General features: G+C 43.8%; 1 protein-coding gene across 1 annotated transcript in view; it reads left to right on the top strand.

The window, feature by feature from the left end:
- LOC126456382 (tubulin gamma-1 chain-like) overlaps positions 1–26,303 on the top strand; it is an 82,294-nt gene that overhangs the window by 17,379 nt on the left and 38,612 nt on the right. The window contains exons 5-6 of the mRNA XM_050092136.1: positions 1,756–1,892; positions 8,140–8,334. Coding sequence (XP_049948093.1) covers positions 1,756–1,892; positions 8,140–8,334 — 332 coding nt within the window. The remainder of the gene's footprint in view (positions 1–1,755; positions 1,893–8,139; positions 8,335–26,303) is intronic.

Genomic DNA, 26,303 nt, shown 5'->3' with positions numbered 1-26,303 from the left:
ACCATCATTTTTTCAGCACTGGCGGTTACCCGAAATTTTTTTGGTGGCGGTGGATCTGTGTGCTTCCATTGAGCTGACTGGCGCTTTGTTTCTGGATTGAAAATCGGCATCCACGTCTCATCCATTGTCACAACCGACGAAAAGAAAGTCCCATTCATGCTGTCGTTGCGCGTCAACATTGCTTGGCAACATGCCACACGGGCAGCCATGTGGTCGTCCGTCAGCATTCGTGGCACCCACCTGGATGACACTTTTCGCATTTTCAGGTCGTCATGCAGGATTGTATGCACAGAACCCACAGAAATGCCAACTCTGGAGGCGATCTGTTCAACAGTCATTCGGCGATCCCCCAAAACAATTCTCTCCACTTTCTCGATCATGTCGTCAGACCGGCTTGTGCGAGCCCGAGGTTGTTTCGGTTTGTTGTCACACGATGTTCTGCCTTCATTAAACTGTTGCACCCATGAACGCACTTTCGACACATCCATAACTCCATCACCACATGTCTCCTTCAACTGTCGATGAATTTCAATTGGTTTCACACCACGCAAATTCAGAAAACGAATGATTGCACGCTATTCAAGTAAGGAAAACGGCGCCGTTTTAAGTATTTAAAACAGTTCTCATTCTCGCCGCTGGCGGTAAAATTCCATATGCCGTACGGTGCTGCCATCTCTGGGACGTATTGACAATGAACGCGGCCTCATTTTAAAACAATGCGCATGTTTCTATCTCTTTTCCAGTCCAGAAAAAAAAAATCGGAGGCCTTAGAACTTGCATGCACCTCGTACAAGGTTCTGGTTATAGGAATGCACACGGTAATATCATTTCTGTGACACAAGGTTGTGAAAGTCGACCACATACTGTGGATGAGACCACTGATGTGTCTCAGCACGGCAGTCAAGATGTGTGATACCTTTTACACGTTCCTCATGTCGCACAGTCAGAATGTCAGCCTGTCGAATTTTAAAACTTAGGACAAGTCTTCTTACCGCCTTGATTATGATGACCAGAAACCGACAAAACTTTGTTGCCCAGCAGCTCGTTGTAGCTGTTCTAATTCAAAAGTACAAATCATTTCAGTCATACAATGCGTTTTTTCATAATTTAAGCAACCGTGGTATTTGTCGTTTAACTTTCGCTCACAGTTCACGCACAGGATGGCAAGTATCCAGGTAGCACGTTTCAGTTCCTAAACCACCCACTACTGTGACCTCTTCGCCAACTGTAATTAGACAACTTTGTTGGCATTAATAAGCGCGGGTCCGTTACTTGGAGCTTTGCTGCAAATTTCTATGTGACATAGTTCCCTTCGCAGTCTTCATTCGAAAACGGACCGTAAGGGACTAGCATTGTCATCTTTCGACAGTTTCTAGCACTTAGACTAGGGAATCATTGGTAGTAGCAATTACGCACGCCAATTGCGATACCCTTCACCGACGACGGTATGCAGCGGTACACCAACGAAATGAGGCAATTACTTCACTGGATGACTTCTGAAAAGCCCACAGTATTTACGACCATGTCACAGGCCACTTAGAAGGAAGGCAGACATTGTGCTGTATAAAATCAGTGAACACTTTAATACTAGTCTACATTATTCATAAATCTGATCCACCTGAACTGACACATCAAGTGACTAATTACGTGTAATGATCTTGAGTTAAATAAATATTTGGTCCTCTGGAGTCACATTGTCCAATTAAGCAACAATATTGTGTATGTGAGTGAAGTGAAGCATAATTCTCTCGACAGGGTTTCATGGTGGTCCACGCCATTGCTGGCGGCACTGGGTCCGGCGTGGGATCTCTCATCATGGAACGCCTCTCTGATCGCTACCCCAAAAACATCGTCAACTCTTACAGCGTGTTCCCCAACCAGGATGAACTAAGGTACGTAGTCATTCGTAGCCGTTTTCGTTAAGCCTGAAGTGTATCCACAGAAGCGCCTTGTAGTAGTTCTGTAGCTTAAAAAAAAGTAGAGTGGTCAACCTTCCACTAAGAGCACTAGTTTCTGCTTGTAAGTCGACTGATCTGTAAGTAATTATGGATCTACTTTACTAGTGTAACATGGTGCTTGACCATGTTGCAGCACATGGTCAAATCGACTTACGACACTAAGTTACCTATTTACATATCCCGTAAATGATTTGTTCATTATGTCCTAATGCCGTCGAACGAGTCAGTTATTCACTTTTATATCTAAATAGTTGCTACGTGGTTACAAGTAAGTATTTATAGCGACAATAGCAGTTTAATTACAGTGACAAGTAAGTTAGTCCTCCAAAATGGAGTTCCTGTAGGTCTCCAAATATAATTTTGCTACGTGAATACAAATATCTGATAATAAGTGAGCGTTTAGATGGGCGGCAACGAAGACGTCTATTCTCGCATGCAAACGATCATAAAACTGTCGAATGATACTTTGCGATAGAGCGCCCCAAGAATTTTTTTTATTTATTTTTATTTACACGTCAAGTTCCGTAGAACCAAATTGAGGAGCAAATCTCCAAGGTCATGGAACGTGTCAGTACATGAGATTACAACATAAAAGTAATAACAGATAAAAATAAATGTTTATGAACCCGAAAAAAGTCACTCCATAAGTAAACGCAATCAACAATGCAAAAAGAATCAGCTTAATTTTTCAAGGAACTCCTCGACAGAACCGAAGGAGTGACCCATGAGGAAATTTTTCAGTTTAGATTTGAAAGCGCGTGGATTACTGCAAAGATTTTTGAATTCGAGTGGTAGCTTATTGAAAATGGATGCAGCAGTATACTGCACGCCTTTTTGCACAAGAGTTAAGGAATTTCTTGATGCAATAATTTACCAACAACCGTATGTATTGTAGAAATTTATTTTATTTTATGAACTTCTGGTAGCACATAGAAGTTCATAAAATAAAATAAATCTCTATAATACATACGGTTGTTGGTAAATTATTACATCAAGAAGTTCATGCCAGCCGTCGTCCCACGATCCATAATGGATCAACGAAGAAGAGAGTTAAGGAAGTCCGATCCAAATGCAGGTTTGATTTCTGCCGAGTATTAACCGAGTCAAAGCTACTTATTCTTGGGAATACGCTAATATTGTTAACGAGAAATGACAGTAAATAATATATATATATATATATATATATATATATATATATATATATATATATATAATATTGAGAGGAAATTGTCAAAACACGCAGACTCGGAAACAGGGATCGACAACAGGTTCGTGAACTTAATCACTTATTGCCCGAACCGCCCGTTTCTGAGCCAAAAATATCCTTTTAGAATGGGAAGAATTACCCCAAAATATAAAACCATACGACATAAGAGAAAGAAAATAAGCAAAGTAGACTAATTTTCGTGTCGAACGATCACTCACTTCTGATACCGTTCGAATAGTAAAACCGTCGATTACCGTGAGAAATGAATCAGGGATAGTAAAAATCTTCCAACTTTTGTAAAATTTCAGATATTGTACTTGCAGGCTCTCACTTCTCTGCCGCAAAAATCGCACAAGCACAGGAATCAACAGGCACTAGTTAGTTTACACTAAAGTCAGACCAAATATGACTGCGAGTTGTAACTGATGGCCTCCTGTCTCATGAAGCCTGGGGTGGGACCGGGGTGTCATGGGCGAAGGCACTCTGGAATAGACTGACCCCCAGGACTACGTCGTAGACGTGTACGTACATTATTCGCATAGAGACAGAACCTGCCCTCATCACCGAAGACAACAGCGCGAGATTCCAGTCTCCAGTCTGCTCTTCCAAGGCACCAAAGTAGCTGTGGTTGGCGGTGTCGTGGTGTCAGTGGTAGCCTGGCCAGACGCACATGTGATCATAGTCTTGCTGCAAGCAGGCGACTGCCAGTGGCGCTCGGTAGCACAGCAGATGCAACATCTGCTGGGATTTCTTCATTGGACCGTGTTCGCTAGGCTACCGCTGCCGGCACGATGCGTCGACTTTGATGTGCGTCTGTACTACGTTGATGGTTCAAATGGCTCTGAGCACTACGGGACTTAACAGCTATGGTCATCAGTCCCCTAGAACTTAGAACTACTTAAACCTAACTAACCTAAGGACAGCAGACAACACCCAGCCATCACGAGGCAGAGAAAATCCCTGACCCCGCCGGGAATCGAACCCGGGAACCCGGGCGTGGGAAGCGAGAACGCTACCGCACGACCACGAGATGCGGGCCTACGTTGATGTCCAGAACATAGTCTACGGGTGTGGGAATGTTCCACAGTCCACTGCCGAAAGAACTCCACTCCACCGATACATTGTGCCAAACACGTGCAGCAGTCCGTCGATATGTCCATTCAGCAACACAAAGGGAACCCGTCCAAATAGCTACACCTGTTCAACAAGATCACGTACTCATCAATAGGTCATGGTTGTACCCTAGAATGAATGTTGCAAACTCTGTTCACCTCTCAGCACAGTTAATGCCTACAGGGTCGAAACAGAGGGCACACCTACAGGTCTCCTGAGCCGCCATCTGATCGTTGATTACTGTGACAAATGAATCACGAACATCACAAATCCTCAGTATGCACATATTTCATCGTGGTGCCACTGAATACCGTTCTGGATGGTACTGAATTTCTTTTTAGTTATTGCTGAAGACATCTGCCATGAACTAAAGTTTACGATAGAGAACAAAAGCGGCCGTTACTGAGGTAGCATTAAACGTCGCTTTATTCAGAGCAAGCAAAGAAATTACGAAGTAAATGGGAACTGAAAAGTTGCAAAGGCCGATATCACAAGCGCTTTCTCAACACTGAAACCATTCTAATACGAAGGAAAGAAATGGAGTTTCTCCTAATGCACTTCATGATGATCAGCAACCACGCCCGCTTCCTTAGGTAATTTAGTTATCATCTGAGTGTAGAACATGACTGACTGTAGAATACGATTTTTTTTGTAAAGAATGGAACATAGATAGAAAATAATTTACAATGCCCACATTTTCGTTGCTGATTGACCAGTTTTTATTTTGTGAGCTGTAGTTGCAAGGGAGGCGATAAACTGATTGATAAACCCAAAATTATTTTGTCGAATACTCTGTTGCTAAGTCGAACTTTCTGTTGGGTACAGCTTTCAAATAATTTCATGTTGCAGGTTAGGCATTAGTTTAATGTGTTTCCAAAGTTATCGTCATAACTGTTAATGCATTTTACCCATGTGTGACAAGGCAGTCAATGTCGTCATAGTACAATGGTTGCGGCTGTATACGGAGCCATGCTTTCACGGAGGCGTGCACCCCTCCGCCCGAAGCAAATCGACCGCCACGAATCTCTTCATTGAGGGCTCCAAAAATATGGAAATCGCACGGGGAGAGATCAAGATTGTATCCAGGATGTGTAACAGCTTCAGATCGAAACTTCTTCAGCGTAGTGAAAACAAATGTGGCAGCATGTGGGCGGACATTTTGTTTGCAAGTTGTTTCTATGACGCTGCCGAAGTTTCGCTGGGAAGCTCTCCCCATGCCATTTCCATATTTTTGGAGGCGTCTGTTTGCTTCGGCACGATAATGGTTCCGTAGGCAACTGCAAACATTTTTCCACGAATGCACTGAGCGTCCTGCCTCACAACGGAACGAATGTATTAACACTTATGTCGATTACTTTTGAAAAAATGAACAGCGTACTTGCCTTTTACTCCATCGATCTTGTTTTCGTTTGATTCTCCTTATAGAAATAATATGTTGCTTTTTTTAACTGTTCAGAAACATTTCGTCATTACGCGTTACATAGTAAATGACATAGTACAATTAATTTTTGCAATATACACTCCTGGAAATGGAAAAAAGAACACATTGACACCGGTGTGTCAGACCCACCATACTTGCTCCGGACACTGCGAGAGGGCTGTAAAAGCAATGATCACACGCACGGCACAGCGGACACACCAGGAACCGCGGTGTTGGCCGTCGAATGGCGCTAGCTGCGCAGCATTTGTGCACCGCCGCCGTCAGTGTCAGCCAGTTTGCCGTGGCATACGGAGCTCCATCGCAGTCTTTAACACTGGTAGCATGCCGCGACAGCGTGGACGTGAACCGTATGTGCAGTTGACGGACTTTGAGCGAGGGCGTATAGTGGGCATGCGGGAGGCCGGGTGGACGTACCGCCGAAATGCTCAACACGTGGGGCGTGAGGTCTCCACAGTACATCGATGTTGTCGCCAGTGGTCGGCGGAAGGTGCACGTGCCCGTCGACCTGGGACCGGACCGCAGCGACGCACGGATGCACGCCAAGACCGTAGGATCCTACGCAGTGCCGTAGGGGACCGCACCGCCACTTCCCAGCAAATTAGGGACACTGTTGCTCCTGGGGTACCGGCGAGGACCATTCGCAACCGTCTCCATGAAGCTGGGCTACGGTCCCGCACACCGTTAGGCCGTCTTCCGCTCACGCCCCAACATCGTGCAGCCCGCCTCCAGTGGTGTCGCGACAGGCGTGAATGGAGGGACGAATGGAGACGTGTCGTCTTCAGCGATGAGAGTCGCTTCTGCCTTGGTGCCAATGATGGTCGTATGCGTGTTTGGCGCCGTGCAGGTGAGCGCCACAATCAGGACTGCATACGACCGAGGCACACAGGGCCAACACCCGGCATCATGGTGTGGGGAGCGATCTCCCACACTGGCCGTACACCACTGGTGATCGTCGAGGGGACACTGAATAGTGCACGGTACATCCAAACCGTCATCGAACCCATCGTTCTACCATTCCTAGACCGGCAAGGGATCTTGCTGTTCCAACAGGACAATGCACGTCCGCGTGTATCCCGTGCCACCCAACGTGCTCTAGAAGGTGTAAGTCAACTACCCTGGCCAGCAAGATCTCCGGATCTGTCCCCCATTGAGCATGTTTGGGACTGGATGAAGCGTCGCGTCACGCGGTCTGCACGTCCAGCACGAACGCTGGTCCAACTGAGGCGCCAGGTGGAAATGGCATGGCAAGCCGTTCCACAGGACTACATCCAGCATCTCTACGATCGTCTCCATGGGAGAATAGCAGCCTGCATTGCTGCGAATGGTGGATATACACTGTACTAGTGCCGACATTGTGCATGCTCTGTTGCCTGTGTCTATGTGCCTGTGGTTCTGTCAGTGTGATCATGTGATGTATCTGACCCCAGGAATGTGTCAATAAAGTTTCCCCTTCCTGGGACAATGAATTCACGGTGTTCTTATTTCAATTTCCAGGAGTGTATTTTCTTTTAATTTTTAAGGTGTACATTGGGAAGAATGTGAACAGCTTATTAACGAGCATAACGAATTTTCAGTTTCTTAATGACAAAATGAATGGAAGCAGCAGAGTTGGTTAATGAGTGAAACAGAGTTTTATATGTACTACTTGTGACACTAAACTTCAAATTTACCATTAAAAATCTAATTTGTACATTAAAATCAGACAAATAGAGACGTCGGAAACTATTTTCAAGATCACAGTTTAGAGAGAATAAATACAATCCGTACAGCGCATAATACAGTACTCAACCTCAATAAAATTGAGGTAAGACATGTGTCCCAGTGCGGTTTTCTTATCCAAGTATATACGGAAATAAGCATCGTAATTTATGAATGGACTGGATTTTCCAAATTTGCTTTCGGGTTTGTAATTTGCTCTTCAGAAAATCTTTAAACTCTGTGTGCTATATGATTTAATGTTTTTTTTTCTAATCAGTTTTACAGTTATGTTATAATTTAATTCTACCTATGAATTCAGATTTAGGTTTAGCGACCTTCTGAAATCAAAATTGCTGGACTGAAACATCTTTTTTCATATCGTAGCAAGATGGCACAATTGTGTCGTGATATGGGTTATGTACTTACAGTATCACTGTTTTGTGTTCGCCCAGAACATCTCTACCTATAATTTTTGCCTCGTGGCTTCAAATAAAACAAAATAAACGTAACGGTGTCGTACAACACATACTGTATTTTAACGCCCGCTCCTTTTAAATTAACAAATGTTTATGTCAATCTGTCTGTTATAGAATGTTCCATCGCCTAGGTCGGCCTCAACACTTGCCCACGAACACGCTGTCGAAGTACCATAACGCTTTCCGGCAGTCTGTATACGTGTTTCGCCACCCCGGCGGATGTTTCAGGACGCAGGTGTGCTGCAGCGACGTGGTGGTGCAGCCGTACAACTCCCTGCTGACGCTGAAGCGCCTGGTGCGCAACGCTGACTGCGTCGTCGTGTTGGACAACACGGCTCTCAACAGGATCGCGTGCGATCACCTGCAGATCGCAAACCCGTCCTTTGAGGACATCAACAGCCTCGTCTCTACTGTGATGTCTGCTGGAACCAGCACGCTCAGGTCAGTAGCCGGCGTCTCGTAGTACAAGTAATTTAATTCAAAAGTAGCTTAGAAATTCTTTCTCGTACCATAACATCAGTAATGTGAATGAAGGCAGTATTTTAATCCAAACAAGCTTATTTTTTTGCGAAAGGCAGGCAGTGGCATGTAGGGTACATTTATAATAAGAAGTAAGTAACTTATTAGAATCCCCTTAGTTTCATCGAGCTAAGCAAGTTGTTTTCAAATTATCTTAACATTTGTGGGATTATATTCAAGTTTTTTCAGGCAGTTAGTTGCATCGTTTTTCATCTTCTATGCTGTGAAACAAATCCCTTCTGTGGCAGACTCTGCTTTCCATATTCTGCGAGGTGTAGTATGGGCCAAAACAAGAACAATGTGTCCATCAGACACGAGCTCTAAATTGTGTACCTTAAGAATATGAACACTTGCTCATCTTCGCTATTGTAAAAAGCATCTCTCTTCTGCTGAACAAGTGTTCATGGCTCTTAAGGTATGCATTTTAAAGCTCATTTTTACTGGACATTGTTTTCTTTGTTTTGGTCCATACTAGCACCTCTGTAAACATGGAAAGCAGAGAGCTTGCAGAACAAGAGATTTTTTCACATTATCGAAGATGAAGTAGTACTCATAGCTGTTAAGGGATGCAGTTCAGAGCTAATGTTTACTAGATCTCTTTGCTTCGAATGACCGCTAGTATCATATCCATGATTACTGACCATTCGTCGTGGACAAAATGCATGAAAATTGCCAAATCCATAAGTTTTCTGGAAGAGGAAACCAAAAGACAAAGTCAGAAAACGATTCAAACCGGTATTTCGAGGTGAATGTAGGAACACTGCTCTCAGCTTTGTCAAGGTCCTAAAGGTTGTCGTTTGCTGTGCCAGCCTTAGTTCTGTCAGTGGATATCTGTATTGTATAGATTACTGTGACGAGTACTTAAGGGGAGAAGTGTAGTGCCTTTGTCGTTAATATGTGAGTGGCGTTATAAGACCGCAGAGAGCAGTACCTGGCAATCACATAGCCTTCTCCTGTCGGAAAATACCAAGAAGGCCACAGAGCTTATCACCACTCGACTGATGCTTCACCATCCACAACGTCACATGCCGCATCACTATATTCCAAGACATTGACTGACATATTGGTGATCGTGTGCAGTTACAAGCTATTACTTTTGTCGTTAAAATTCATGGACTAGAAATTTCTTCTAAAACTGCCATGAAAAACTGTTACTACTGAATCGAGCCTTACTTGAGTTAATGACTTTGGCTGCGGAGATACGAAGATAGTGAGCAGCACATTCTAACATCTCTTTCATTTTTCTTTGTGAATCTAAATAACATATATATCTTTCGGAAATTCAACGGACCTGGTTTTGTGATACGAGATACCATATTTACATCTGGTTTTGATTATAAGGTACTTTAGATATTTGCTCTTCAAAATGATGTATAGGAAAAAAATCTATGATCATCACTGACATAGTCCACATCCTGCCCACCACCACAAAGACAGACGTATCATTTCACTATCAGTTCGAAGAAAGCCAGGACCTATAATGGATATTCACCTGTAGCAACTGCACCCAGAGGCATTTGTCTCTTCTATCAATTGAAGATATCATGTCGCTCTGGGTTCTAAAAGCTTGCAGAAGCTTTGTACCTTCGATGATAATTTGCCCTGTGTTATTAGCCAATGTCAAAACTTCTAATCTTTAAATATAGAAAGTATTCGCATGTATATTAAGGTCACCTTTCTGGCAGCTAGATATTCATCTCTGACGAACTATGCCCTGTCAGTAAATACCATGTAGGTAGCAGATACATATTATAAAGTGGTAGGAATAGCAACTGATTATAATTACACGCATCTATTCACAGTGTGCGATGTAGTTATCATACGACTGCATAACTTGGTAGATATGCTAACGCATTAATGCGGAACTGATTTAGGCTGAAAAAAAATAGAGTTGCAGTCTCAGAGCCTATGTTTACCAGACGTTTTTGCTTCCAATGATAGTTCCTATCCCTGAATACTGATCGTTCTTTCTGGTGCACCCTGGCCGACCGCTGTGGGCAAGCGGTACTAGGCGCTTCAGTCCGGAACCACGCAGCTGCTACGGTCGCAGGTTCGAATCCTGCCTCTGGCATGGATGTGTGTGATGTCCTTAGGTTAGTTAGGTTTAAGTAGTTCTTCTAAGTTCTAGGAGACTGATGACCTCAGATGTTAAGTCCTGTAGTGCTTAGATTCATTTGGACCAGGTACAACCTGTACACATTACTAAGCTACTCCGACTTTCGCGTTTTCTTCCTGAAAGCGTGAGTGAAACAGTCATCATGTAATGGTGTGCTCCGAACTTTATGATTGTCATCTTCGTGTCCAGCGATTATCCTAACTACCTGTTCCGTTGTCAAAGATTATTGTTGAACCCATCTCATTTTGGCCTACCGAGGATTCTTCTTCCTCTCGAGCTGTATCTCAACCGTTGTTTCGCCACATCTTTCCTCAGGAATTCTTCTCACATGCCCTTTCCATCTGTTTCTTCATTTCTCTATTGTCTTATTTACCCCTTCAAGACTCAGTTCTTCTCTAATTTCTCCGTTCCTAATCCGGTAGGCCTATTGGATTGTGCAACCTTTCACTGTTCTTAGAAATCTCATTTTAGCTGTTGTATTTTCCTTTTATTTCCATTTGTGAGCAACCAGATTTCACTCGCGTGCAGCAGACATGTCACGGCTATAGTTTTATAAAATGTCTTCTTTGTTTCCTTTCCTACTTCGTTCTTTAAGATTGTATTAATTGCGCCACATATAAGCTGAACTCCGGCTTCTTAGTGGAATGATCAGCGCTACTGACTGTCCTGTGGAATACCAGATTTGATTGCTAGTACTGCCAAGGATTTTTCCTTGTTGACAGGACTGGAACGTAATGTCAGTTGAAGAGCTACTTTATCGAATGTTAGAGGCACCATGTCTGCTACCTTGACAACTGCTGGGAGTGTGGTGTGTTGATCCCCACTCCAGCATTTCGCATCCCCATGACGGCGTTGTCTGATGGATGACTTGGTCGCTCAGGACCGATCGGCCCCTCTGTGGTCAGAAAAGGTTCAAAAGGCTCTGAGCACTATGGGACTTAACTTCTGAGGTCATCAGTCCACTAGAACTTAGAACTACTTAAACCTAACTAACCTAAGGATATCACAAGCATCCATGCCCGAGGCAGGATTCGAACCTGCGACGGTAGCGGTCGCGCGGTTCCAGACTGTAGCGCCTAGTACCGCTCGACCACCCCGGCCGGCTGCGGTCAGAAAGGCGGTGCTTGTTGTTATACGAGTATATGCTGAAACTGATGAAGCTTTTTGTCTATATCTCTATCATTCTCATGACCTATTTCATTTCCTGAGTTGTTAAACCTGTTACCTTGTTCAGTTATGGTGTTATTGACAACAATTTGTGTCGGATTGGCCCAGGCCCTTTAAATGACACTGCATTCGTGTTATTAACTGACATTTCAGTACTGTATTATTTGCCCAGCAGGCTCAACTTGTGAATGGCATATTGTAATTTATATTCATCATCAAACACAATAAACTTATCGCCTTCAAAAAGACAGGTATTTGTGATTCCATGCTGTGATATCTGTAACCCACGACATACTTCTTCTTTCCATCTTCTTAAAATTACATCGTAGTGTATATTTTAGAATGTCGGAATAAACTGCTCTCATGCCTAACATTCTGAATCACGGGCATGATATATGAAATTCTTGCACCTGTTTTAATGATTATTTTAGTGTGTGCGTGTGTGTGTGTGTGTGTGTGTGTGTGTGTGTGTGTGTGCGTGTACACATTTTGAGACTCTTTATGATGTGTTTAGGATGACCTTCTTCCTCTTGTATGCTTCATAGTATTTGTCTACATATACGATTGAAGGTTTTATGTAATGTATAGAGACTATATGCTTTTCCACATTAAAGTCTCACTTTTTCTTTATTAATTGTTTTGTAGTGAATAAACTATCCGCGTACGATCTTCCCTTCCCCAAACATTCTGTTTTTCTAAACGGACTGTTTCACTTACATGTTCCGCACTTTAAATCCAAAATACTTTGGTCTGTAAATACAGCCGGTGTTGTGAGTGAAAGTTCTCTTTAATCGTCGGTAACTGCGAGATAATTCGTATAACCAACACAAAGAACCCAATGAATCATATTAAACTATTAGCTATATACAGCTGGAGTCGTGTACCTACCTAGCGGTAACTCTACGAGGCGATTTGAAATGGAATGAGGATGCGAAATCAATGACTGGCGAAATGTATAGGGAAAAAGGTTTTTCGGATGTTTTTGGGAAGTCCGTGCATTTTTTTGAGATAGAAGCTTACAAAACTGTTGTTAACCGCTTCTAAAGTATTGTTTTAGAGTTTGAGATGGTTGTTAGTCTTATATGAAAGTGTAAAAGTGGTGTTCACGAAACGTAAATCAGAATCGTTCGAAATAATTACACAAATTAGCTATCATGAAACCCTAAAGTAAACTGATAGAAACAGAATTCCAAGTAGGCAAGAATACAAATTTAATACTTATATCGTACATCTCGATTAAGAATCATGAAGATAAAGTAAAACAGTTTAGAGCGCATATAGCTGTGTGCATTCATTTTTTTTCTAATTTCATTTACGACTTGAACAGGGATGTAAAAAGGTATTATTGGTTCAAAGTGCCCTCCAAGAATCATTATGCATTGAACTGCGAAGTATGTATATGTATAGATGTAAGTAGAGTTCAGAACATCGTTCTGTTAGTATAACTCACATTAGCAAAATAACGAATATCACTCTTGGTATGAAGATGAGAAATTTATTTCTTTACTCAAGAGAAGCTGACTAGTTTCTGTACGCGGTGGATTAGTGTTTCCTAAGATACACCTCGATTCCCAGGCACCACAGATATTACATGCGTGTCTTGATAGTTGTTAAATTATTTATCAAGATTTTTATAGCCGTATGTATTTAACCAAAAACTTCGACAAAGATAGGTAAACATCATTCATGAAGAAAGAGAATGTCGTCAGCAAATCGAAGCAGAAGGATTTGTTCATTTATTGTGAAATAATAGTGTGTCCTGAAGATTCTCTCTATAATCAACTGCAGTACTCGGATTCTGAAAGCTGTCCAGATAATCTGGCTAAGAAGTAAAATCACATCGTCCAAAAAGCGAATCGCGTCATGTAGCAGAGAGCGCATGTAAGCCAGAAAGATATTACAGGATAATGGACCACGCGCAGACCACACACGTAGATAAGGATGTAAGTGCTGAACACGCCTTTGCTTTTGCTGTGTTATTAAGCGAGCAGTCCGTCAGCACACGAGGGAAACCTACACGTGGAGCTGATACTCTAAACTACTACCAGCTGGGCAATGACTTGCAGCTTGAAATGTCACCAAACTAAACATCGAATGACGTGATGCGATGTTGTCGTTTTCATATACGAATTTAGGTTCTGATACGTAGTGCTGATGCAAGAATTACAGTAGTCACATGCACCATCAAAGGACAGCTAGGTCTCGACAGACGTTCAATTTAACAAGCACTTTCATCTGGTGAGTATAACTAAAGCACGAACGTACGGTGTATCAAACTAAAACCGTGCCTGGACTAAGGATTGCTTGGAAGTAAGTTGGCGGCATGTTAACTTGGACAGCGAGTCATCAACAGATGAGGGAGTTATCTACACTGATAGGCGCTGAAATTGCAACGCCGTGAGGATGACATGCAACGAACGTCAGGCTGACATGAAGCGTAATTCATATAGGTTATGCAAATAGTTAGCATTTCAGTGGTGTGTGTGCACGAGGTAGGAACTAGTAGCGCTATGCACGCTCTGTATGTGAGGGAAGATCGTGCAGCATATTTCTCACCCGGAAATAGTACTTCATTGTTGTTTGGTTGTGATAATATGGTGCTATACCTCGTGTAAGGAAGAGGTAGCTATACAGGCCCGTATCGGGTTCGAAAGCAGCAGCATCGTGGCCAATATAGATAGCGGTTTAACATCGTTTCATAAGATTGGGGCTCACGTGGATCTGAACCTCAGGCTTTTCAAGTGTATAGTCAATCGATAGGTTCAGAAATTCAACGCCACTCAAAGTCTCAGCAGCCCTGCGTGATTTTATAGCGTACATATTATTCTCTCGGCCACACAGGATCATACGTCCACGTCAGGTACCGGATGGTTATAATTAAACTGCTGCAGTACGGACTGTATGTATTGTAGGACGCTGAAAAATTGTAAGTACTTTCATTAACCAATGCGCTCTACCTCTACATTTATACTCCGTAAGCCACCCAACGGTGTGTGGCGGAGGGTACTTTACGTGCCACTGTCATTACCTCCCTTTCCTTTTCCAGTCGCGTATGGTTCGCGGGAAGAACGACTGCCGGAAAGCCTTCGTGCGCGCTCGAATCTCTCTAATTTTACATTCATGATCTCCTCGGGAGGTATAAGTAGGGGGAAGCAATATATTCGATACCTCATCCAGAAACGCACCCTCTCGAAACATGGACAGCAAGCTACACCGCGATGCAGAGCGCCTTTCTTGCAGAGTCTGCCACTTGATTTTGCTAAACATCTCCGTAACGCTATCACGCTTACCAAATAACCCTGTGACGAAACGCGCCGCTCTTCTTTGGATCTCCTCTATCTCCTCCGCCAACACGACCTGGTACGGATCCCACACTGACGAGCAATACTCAAGTATAGGTAGAACAAGTGTTTTGTAAGCCGCCTCCTTTGTTGATGGACCACATTTTCTGAGGACTCTCCCAACGAATCTCAACCTGGTACCCACCTTACCAACAATTAATTTTATATGATCATTCCACTTCAAATCGTTCCGCACGCATTCCCTCAGATATTTCACAGAAGTAACTGCTACCAGTGTTTGTTCCGCTATCATATAATCATACAATAAAGGATCCTACTTTCTATGTATTCGCAATACATTACATTTGTCTATGTTAAGGATCAGTTGCCACTCCCTGCACCAAGTGCCTATCCGCTGCAGATCTTCCTGCATTTCGCTGCAATTTTCTAATGCTGCAACTTCTCTGTATACTGCAGCATCATCCGCGAAAAGCCGCATGGAACTTCCGACACTATCTACTAGGTCATTTATATATATTGTGAAAAGCAATGGTCCCATTACACTCCCCTGTGGCACGCCAGAGGATACTTTAACGTCTGTAGACGTCTCTCCATTGAGAACAACATACTGTGTTCTGTTTGCTAAAAACTCTTCAATCCAGCCACACAGCTAGTCTGATATTCCGTAGGCTCTTACTTTGTTTGTCAGGCGACAGTGCGGAACTGTATCGAACGCCTTCCGGAAGTCAAGGAAAATAGCATCTACCTGGGAGCCTGTATCTAATATTTTCTGGGTTTCATGAACAAATAAAGCGAGTTGGGTCTCACACGATCGCTGTTTCCGGATTCCATGTTGATTCCTACAGAGTAGATTCTGGGTTTCCAGAAACGACATGATACGCGAGCAAAAAACATGTTCTAAAATTCTACAACAGATCGACGTCAGAGATATAGGTCTATAGTTTTGCGCTTCTGCTCGACGACCCTTCTTGAAGACTGGGACTACCTGTGCTCTTTTCCAATCATTTGGAACCTTCCGTTCCTCTAGAGACATGCGGTACACGGCTGTTAGAAGGGGGGCAAGCTCTTTCGCGTACTCTGTGTAGAATCGAATGGGTATCCCGTCAGGTCCAGTAGACTTTCCTCTGTTGAGTGATTCCAGTTGCTTTTCTATTCCTTGGACACTTATTTCGATGTCAACCATTTTTTCGTTTGTGCGAGGATTTAGAGAAGGAACTGCAGTGCGGTCTTCCTCTATGAAACAGCTTTGGAAAACGGTTTTTAGTATTTCAGCTTTACGCGTGTCATCCTCTGTTTCGATGCCATCATCATCCCGGAGTGTCTGGATATTCTGTTTCGAGCGACTTACTGATTTAACGTAAGACCAGAACTTCCTAGGATTTTCTGTCAAGTCGGAACATAGAATTTTACTTTCGAATTCACTGAACGCTTCACGCATAGCCTTCCTCACGCTAACTTTGGCATCGTTTAGCATCTGTTTGTCTGAGAGGTTTTGGCTGCGTTTAAACTTGCGGTGAAGCTCTCTTTGCTTTTGCAGTAGTTTCCTAACTTTGTTCTTGAACCACGGTGGGTTTTTCCCGTCCCTCTCAGTTTTACTCGGCATGTATCTGTCTAAAACGCATTTTACGATTGCCTTGAACTTTTTCCATAAACACTCAACATTATCAGTGTCGGAACAGAAATTTTCGTTTTGATCTGTTATGTAGTCTGAAATCTGCCTTCTACACTCCTGGAAATTGAAATAAGAACACCGTGAATTCATTGTCCCAGGAAGGGGAAACTTTATTGACACATTCCTGGGGTCAGATACATCACATGATCACACTGACAGAACCACAGGCACATAGACACAGGCAACAGAGCATGCACAATGTCGGCACTAGTACAGTGTATATCCACCTTTCGCAGCAATGCAGGCTGCTATTCTCCCATGGAGACGATCGAAGAGATGCTGGATGTAGTCCTGTGGAACGGCTTGCCATGCCATTTCCACCTGGCGCCTCAGTTGGACCAGCGTTCGTGCTGGACGTGCAGACCGCGTGAGACGACGCTTCATCCAGTCCCAAACATGCTCAATGGGGGACAGATCCGGAGATCTTGCTGGCCAGGGTAGCTGACTTACACCTTCTAGAGCACGTTGGGTGGCACGGGATACATGCGGACGTGCATTGTCCTGTTGGAACAGCAAGTTCCCTTGCCGGTCTAGGAATGGTAGAACGATGGGTTCGATGACGGTTTGGATGTACCGTGCACTATTCAGTGTCCCCTCGACGATCACCAGTGGTGTACGGCCAGTGTAGGAGATCGCTCCCCACACCATGATGCCGGGTGTTGGCCCTGTGTGCCTCGGTCGTATGCAGTCCTGATTGTGGCGCTCACCTGCACGGCGCCAAACACGCATACGACCATCATTGGCACCAAGGCAGAAGCGACTCTCATCGCTGAAGACGACGCGTCTCCATTCGTCCCTCCATTCACGCCTGTCGCGACACCACTGGAGGCGGGCTGCACGATGTTGGGGCGAGAGCGGAAGACGGCCTAACGGTGTGCGGGACCGTAGCCAAGCTTCATGGAGACAGTTGCGAATGGTCCTCGCCGATACCCCAGGAGCAACAGTGTCCCTAATTTGCTGGGAAGTGGCGGTGCGGTCCCCTACGGCACTGCGTAGGATCCTACGGTCTTGGCGTGCATCCGTGCGCCGCTGCGGTCCGGTCCCAGGTCGACGGGCACGTGCACCTTCCGCCGACCACTGGCGACAACATCGATGTACTGTGGAGACCTCACGCCCCACGTGTTGAGCAATTCGGCGGTACGCCCACCCGGCCTCCCGCATGCCCACTATACACCCTCGCTCAAAGTCCGTCAACTGCACATACGGTTCACATCCACGCTATCGCGGCATTCTACCAGTGTTAAAGACTGCAATGGAGCTCCGTATGCCACGGCAAACTGGCTGACACTGACGGCGGCGGTGCACAAATGCTGCGCAGCTAGCGCCATTCGACGGCCAACACCGCGGTTCCTGGTGTGTCCGCTGTGCCGTGCGTGTGATCATTGCTTGTACAGCCCTCTCGCAGTGTCCGGAGCAAGTATGGTGGGTCTCACACACCGGTGTCAGTGTGTTCTTTTTTCCATTTCCAGGAGTGTATTACTCTTGCTAAACAGATAAATCTTCCTCCCTTTTTTTATATTCCTGTTTACTTCTATATTCAGGGATGCTGGAACGGCCTTATGATCACTGATTCCCTGTTCTGCGCATACAGAGTCGAAAAGTTTGGGTCTGTTTGTTATCAGTAGGTCCAAGATGTCGGTTCTCTGTTTAATTGCTCGAGGCAATTTTCGGATAGTGCACTCAGTTTTATGTCACTCGATGCTCTGTCCCTACCACCCGTCCTAAACATCTGAGTGTCCCAGTCTATATCTGGTAAATTGAAATCTCCAACTAAGACTATAACATACTGAGAAAATTTATGTGAAATGTATTCCAGATTTTCTCTTAGTTGTTCTGCCACTAATGCTGCTGAGTCGGGAGGTCGGTAAAATAAGCCAATTATTAACCTAGATCGGTTGTTGAGTGTAACCTCCACCCATAGTAATTCACAGGAACTATCCACTTCTATTTCACTACAGGATAAACTACTACTAACAGCGAAAAACACGCCACCACCGGTTGCATGCAATCTATCCTTTCTAAACACCGTCTGTGCCTTTGTAAAAATTTCGGCAGAATTTATCTCTGGCTCAAGCCAGCTTTCCGTACCTATAACTATTTCAGCTTCGGTGCTTTCTATCAGCGCTTGAAGTTCCGGTACTTTACCGATGCAGCTTCGATTACAATACCGATTTTTGCTTGGTCCCCGCATGTCCTGACTTTGCCCCGCACCCTTTGAGGCTGTTGCCCTTTCTGTACTTGCCCAAGGCCATCTAACCTAAAAAACCGCCCAGCCCACGCCACACAACCCCTGCTACCCGTGTAGCCGCCTGCTGTGTGTAGTGGACTCCTGACCTATCCAGCGGAACCCGAAACCCCACCACCCTATGGCGCAAATCGAGGAATCTGCAGCCCACACGGTCGCAGAACCGTCTCAGCCTCTGATTCAGACCCTCCACTCGGCTCTGTACCAAAGGTCCGCAGTCAGTCCTGTCGACGATGCTGCAGATGGTGAGCTCTGCTTTCATCCCGCTAGCGAGACTGGCAGTCTTCACCAAATCAGATAGCCGCCGGAAGCCACAGAGGATTTCCTCCGATCCATAGCGAGACACATCATTGGTGCCGACATGAGCGACCACCTGCAGATGGGTACACCCTGTACCCTTCATGGCATCCGGAAGGACCCTTTCCACATCAGGAATGACTCCCCCCGGTATGCAGACGGATTCCACATTGATTTTCTTCCCCTCTCTTGCTGCCATATCCCTAAGGGGCCCCATTACGCGCCTGACGTTGGAGCTCCCAACTACCAGTAAGCCCACCCTCTGCGACCGCCCGGATCTTTCAGATTGAGGGGCAACCTCTGGAACAGGACACGCAGCCATGTCCGGCCGAAGATCAGTATCACGGAATATGCTGAAAAAAAAAGTAGTTCCACTTTCTACCACCAGCTGAAAATATGGCAATGAGAGCAGTCAAAATATGGCGTAGATGCTGGAAAATGGAGAAGCGATCAAAACATGATAACGGTAGTTTTGTCATGTTTATTAGGTACAACATGTGTTCAGTATGGTCTGCCTACTCAGCAGCAAGCTGCACGCGTAATACGGCATGGCCGACAGTTGCTTGCAGTTTATCGGTGTCATCAGAGCGATATGTGGTCTATGCTACCCCTCAAATCGGGAAGAGTCCAGATACATCCCTGATAGATACGATCTTTCAGATATTACCACTTCCAGAAGTCACATGGATTTAGAGGGACGATTTAGAAGGCAACACATCTTGAAATCGCCTAGATATGGACCGGCCGAGGTGGCCGAGCAGTTCTAGGCCCTTCAGTCTGGAACCGCGCGATCGCTACGGTGGCAGGTTCGAATCCTGCCTCGGTCATGGATGTGTGTGATGTCCTCAAGTTAGTTGGGTTTAAGTGGTTCTAAGTTCTAGGGGACTGATGACCTCAGAAGTTAAGTCCCATAGTGCTCAGAGCCATTTGAACCAGTTGAACCAGCCTAGATACGATGAGGTCGTTAACAAAGGTTTCTCGAAGAAAATTTTTCGCATGGCAAGTGACATGCGGTGTCACCCCATCTTGCGTGAAAATGGTGGTGTGGAAACAGTTGCACATCTGGAATCATTTGTTGCACAAGACAAAGAATATTCTCCGACATGTTATGCCTTTCCATGCGTGCCAAAGAATCTTGGGGGTTCATTTGGTGCCCTTTCTGAATCTTGTAGGGATAGCAGTGTAAATTGTTGTCCAAGGGAGAGACAATTCTCGTGACACAGCTCGAGCACTGGCTGCAGCATTTGAGGCAGGTGATGCGTGGTCGACTGTAGTTTCAGCAGTTTCAACTGCCTTGGAAATGGGACGCCTCCTTCTCATTGCTGAACCATCTAATTGATCTGTTTCTTCAGATTTATTGATCATATTCTTTAGCCCATTTATTGACATGGAGCTTCTTCGCAGCTGTTTCTGTCGGCGATATTCTCGGAATGCAGCGCTGCTGTTGCTGCCGTTCTAGTAAAACAACTTTATCAGCAGTGCACTGTCTTTCTTCTCAGTAACCACTGCATTTCGTACGAAAAACGTCAACCTTCTTGACGCTTTATACCAACAGTCACTCCCCTAAAAGAAAACAACTCGCATCACCAAGTGAGTAAATAGCTCACTGACATCAAAATAGGAAACATATCACATTCAGACTTCTTACAGCGTCATATTTTTACCAGGTGGCAGGAAACATGTCACTTTCAGACTTCTTACAGCGTCATGTTTTTACCAGGTGGCAGAAAGTGGAACTGTTATTTATTTCAGGCTACTGCGCGAGCGCACTGATTAATGAATCTGCCTACGATGTTTCAGTATCCTGGGACGTTTATAACCCGCACTGCTGTACACGGAACGCCGTCAGTTTAACTGTAACCACGCGGCACCTTGAGTCATAAAATGAGCTTGTTTACAACAAGACGAATATCCTCACGGACAGTAGAACAAGACCTGAAGTGCCACAGACTCTCAGCTTGGCGACCGTTGTTGCTGCTTCTGTTGACGCACCAGTAGGGAAAACATCACCGACAGTAGTGCGCACAACAACTCTGGACACAGGAATGCCACCAAGCCGACATTTCAGACGAATCCTAGTACTATGTACAGCACCACAGTAGTGCAGAGGCCCCTAGGAGAACTAATGTTGCAGCTGGCCTGATTGTATCGGATGCCATTGGGTACACAACGCGATCGCGTCTGATTTCTACAGTCAGTAGTTTGGGCAGCAACCGTTGCTGGTTGGTTGGTTTGTGGGATTAAAGGGACCAGACTGCGACGGTCATCGGTCCCAGCAACCGTTGCTGTTTTGACGTATTAATGCTGGTGGCTGTGCCGTATCTTCAGCATCTTCGTGCCGTTGTCTTTCAATAAGGTAAAGCCAGACCACATGCTGCACATTCTGTGTGACTGAACTCAACAGAGGATGAAACTTCCTGGCAGATTAAAACTGTGTGCCCGACCGAGACTCGAACTCGGGACCTTTGCCTTTCGCGGGCAAGTGCTCTACCATCTGAGCTACCGAAGCACGACTCACGCCCGGTCTCACAGCTTTACTTCTGCCAGTATCTCGTCTCCTACCTTCCAAACTTTACAGAGTGGATGTTCGAGTGTTGCTCATGCCAACGTGTTCTCCGCATCCACCATCCATTGAAAACATCTCGTCACGAGTTACTGAGAGACTGGCGTGGCACCGCTCGCCATTCACTGTGACTAATGATCTGTTGCATGCAGTTGAAGCATCTTGGAATAACATATCCTTACCTATCTATGCGTATATTGACCGATGGCCAGTCAGTTTAGAGCCAATACTGATGCAGCGGATGTGGTAGCTATTTGTAGTCTATTTAGATCCTGCGCATCTGGAAATCACCCAAAATTTATTTACGTATTCTTCATGCAATACCGAATACGAGCAGAAAGTGAAATTTCGTAAAATGCAAACTTTCCCGTTGTTACAATTTTAGTGGCCTACAGTACATAATAATTATTGCCTAAGAAGAACTTCACAAATATTCAGTCGGAGTTTCACAATATGTCAAAGTGTTGCAAACATTAGCAGCTAATTTTAAGTCTAAGGTTCGACTCTGTAGCTCAGTGGTCAATGTTTATGACTCCCGTGTGGAGGACCTGGGTTTGATTCCCTGTACTGCCAGAGATTTTTTTTTTTCCTTGGTGGGAGGACTGGACCGGGCTTTACTCAGCTTCGTGACGCAACTGAGGACCTACTTCACTGAGAACAAATGGCTCTAATGGGAAACCGACAACAGGTGGGAGAACATAGCATTGACCCCATGCCTCTCCACACCGCACCCGAATGACGCCATTGGCAGAGGGTGACACGGCGGCCAATCGATACTGAATGGCTAGTGAGGCTCGGTATTGGTTTAAATGCACAGTAATATAAAACAGTGCATTTCACTAAACAAAAAATGTTATATCCTACGGCTGCACTATCAATGAGTGGTAAGTGGATGTGATGAAGATGATGATGATAATGATATTTGATCTGGGGCCCTCAACAGCGCGGTCATCAGCGGTGTTATTGGTTTTGATCATGCGAAACTCGGTATCTCGGTATGAGGATTGGGGGGGGGGGGGGCGGGGAGGAGGTGATACAATTTTTGTCCCCACAGACCAAGTTGATTATAATGTATTAAAATCCTATCAACTATAAAACCACTTTTATGGTACACTGAACTATACTACGTAAAATAGATGAATTAAAAAACTGAACTGCATAGCTGAACTATTCACTCACAGCTCGTTGAACTCCTCTGACAGTTATCGGTCAACTTATATAAATACCTGACTGTAACAGTAATTATAAGACTTCGCTGTTATGTGATCTCTTACGGTAATCAGACGTACAGTAGTAGGCGGTAGACTTTCATTCATGGTAAGATATTTGGAAAATGCAAGAAATCAGTGCTCTATAGGAGGCTGCCTGCAACAACACTCGTCCAACACATCATAGAATATTACTTAATTCTGCTTAACATATGCGGAAAGAACCAATAGGACATTTGGAATACACATACACAGATTTGCTTGAGCCCCGGGACATCGTCACGCAATTGCTGAAATAAATGGAATGTCAAACGTATCGAGATAGATACCAGGTATCCTTTGAAAGCCTAGTTACAAAATTTCAAGAAGCAGTGTCAAGAGAAGAATTTAATAATGTACTAAAACCGCACATGTGTCGCTGACACACGGACCGCTAGGTTTAGAGTATTAACTTTTTGTTGCCTATACTATAAAAAACACATTAATTTCCTGTTGTTTCATGAATAACAGCAGTAAATGGTAACAAAACAACAGCGAACTTTTTGAGAAAAAAATGGTTCAAATGGCTCTGAGCACTATGGGGCTTAACATCTATGGTCATCAGTCCCCTAGAACTTAGAACTACTTAAACCTAACTAACCTAAGGACATCACACAACACCCAGGAACTTTTTGAGAATTTTAGTTTTATTCTTTTTACCCTTTTACGAAGGTGGTACTTTTGAGTAACGTCTGACCTTCCAGTGGCTTACCGACCAACGGGTCTCAGTACAGCACTCTTCGTAAGTAAAGAATCCAAATGTGGTATGCAGAAAAGCTACAAATCAGTGAATTAGGAAGGTAATTACACAGTTACCAAACTGATTTCAGAAAAAATATTTTTATTTTTGTTGCAGCAGACAAATACTCCAAGAAATAACCATTTTGAGTTTGGTCCATATTGAACCTTTCTTTCAGTACATTTCCCTAATTTGACATCCTTTGGGACGAATTTCTTCCTTTTGATGCATTTATAGCCTTGTATCAAAACATGACTTGCAGCTCTGGGATTGATATGCTTTGAATTCATTTGTCCCAACAGTCCCTGAGCAACATTTTTCACAAACTCCAGAAGTGCAATCTTTTTATACATCTCACAGTACAATTCATAAGCAGTTACAAACACTTTCTGGGTCTTCTCCCCAGCGCATAAGCAGATATAAGACTGTCAATAAGGTTCAGAAATACTATATTACAACTGTAGTCTTTACAGCAGAAGAGCACTGAATGTTGATTTTATTGCCATCCTCCTGCTTTCTGGAGACAAATATCACTTCTATTTCACGATAATTTTAAGCCAGATACACAGTTTTGTTGTCTTTCAACAAAGTGCCCTAATTCCAGAGGATGTCATCCTCTAATGAAAGTCACTTCTTTTCATTTCCTCGGATGGTGAAAAGCCTGATGGGAAACTTACCCTATTTATCCTCATTACGTCACAAACGCCTTCAGCTTTCTAGCCATAAAACAGTACGTAAAAGGTTATCAAAGCTCATCCTGCTGTTTTTGCCCTAAAAATTCTTTTGAAAACTTAAACTACCCTAATGCACAATTTTCCAGTTCCCAGTCCAAACGTTCATTTTTCCCTTGATAAAAATCAAAGACAAGACTGTATCTTTTCACGTGTGCAATGCGCCACAGCTTTATACGGGTTTCACAAGGGTTGTACGATTCACCGAGTTTGTTCCTTTGAAAAAAGTTATTCAGTTATAACAGAGTTATCTACGTTTTCTCCATCTTCTGTCAATTTTAGTCTCACTCACCTTTCTACTTTTGAGAGGGTTTTCATATAAGCAATCATTTATCGCTTGTTTTTCACATTTGTTTTCAATTTCAGGTAAACTAATTTCGAACTCCACTGGTACACATTAAATCAAGAGTCTTTCAAAAACTGCATGGAAACCTAAAGCTTTTTCAAAAATCTCGTGAACCTGCAGGATAGAAGCATCATTTGCATCAATATCATTGTTTTTATCATCCCCTACTCTGGAACAACATCATAGTCTGGCAAATCTTTCAGAAGTGCTGTAACAATTCCGTCGTCCGTTAGTATTGCCAGTGCCCAAAAAGCTGTGCTTCTCAGCGAATTAATATTTACCACAACGAGAAGCCTTATCCTTATGCAACTAGATCGGCAAAACTAGTCAAATACAGCGAAAAATCTCAAAGAAAGCGACAAACCACGCTTGTGTTGCAGCTCACGAAAAATGTGCATACGGCCAGACTGTACTCAAAAGTACATGTGGTTTTTAGCTTATTTTGTAAACACAAACTACAGATTTCACAAAGGAGTTGCAAAAATATGGTTCTGAGCACTATAGGACTAAACAGCTGAAGTCATCAGTCCCCTAGAACTTAGAACTACTTACACCTAACGAACATAAAGACATCACACACATCAATGCCTGAGGCAGGATTCGAACCTGCGACCGTAGCGGTCGCGCGGTTCCAGACTAAAGCGCCTAGAACCGCTCGGCCACTCTGACCGCCAAAGGAGTTGCACAAGAAGAAAATAGAAACTAAGCTCCATTGTATTTATGCTAGTAAACACAAAAGCAGCTAATAGTTGTGTGACAGTAAACAAAACAAATACGATCTCTCCAAAGAAAACCTCCAGCTGTCACTAAAGCCTATACGCACATACTGTTTGACTAGCAAACGAGATCTGAAAGGCGGTGAGGTATTTCAAACTCAACATAAACATGCTCTTATGTGTCAACAGCCCAACACACCCCAACAAACCTTAACACATGGCGCAATGAACAGTATCCTCTACTATATATCTGACTGTCGTTTGCAGAGTGTAGATGTAAATTTACACGTAGATGCTTATATAGGTCATCAAGTCGGCTGTGAAATACAGACTTACTGTGTTCTGTGGAAGTATTGCACAAGATAAAGTTTTAAAATTCATTTTCAGATATAGTAAACACACGTATCTCGCACTGGCCGGAATGTTTTGCGAAGCATGAATGTCGTTTCTTGGATCAATTGATTTTCTGATTTATGACGTGTAGCTAGTACACATCTACCTTTACGTACATAATGCAGTAAACCGGCATAGTTAAATCGATGTGACTCTGTCTTACATTTAACCAGATATTCATCCTAAATCTTGTATTAAATATGAAAATAAACATTTTTTAACACAACTGACAAAGATTGCAACTAGACTAAATATCATATTAATAATGCTACAAAACTGTTACCAATAAAGGCAAAAGAAATCAACAACAATATTTTATTATTTGAGAGAACATGTGTTTATGCCGACGAATAGCGG

This window comes from Schistocerca serialis, chromosome 2, assembly GCF_023864345.2.
Source record: "Schistocerca serialis cubense isolate TAMUIC-IGC-003099 chromosome 2, iqSchSeri2.2, whole genome shotgun sequence".
Taxonomy (NCBI): domain Eukaryota; kingdom Metazoa; phylum Arthropoda; class Insecta; order Orthoptera; family Acrididae; genus Schistocerca; species Schistocerca serialis.
This window is presented reverse-complemented; position numbering and strand designations above follow the sequence as displayed.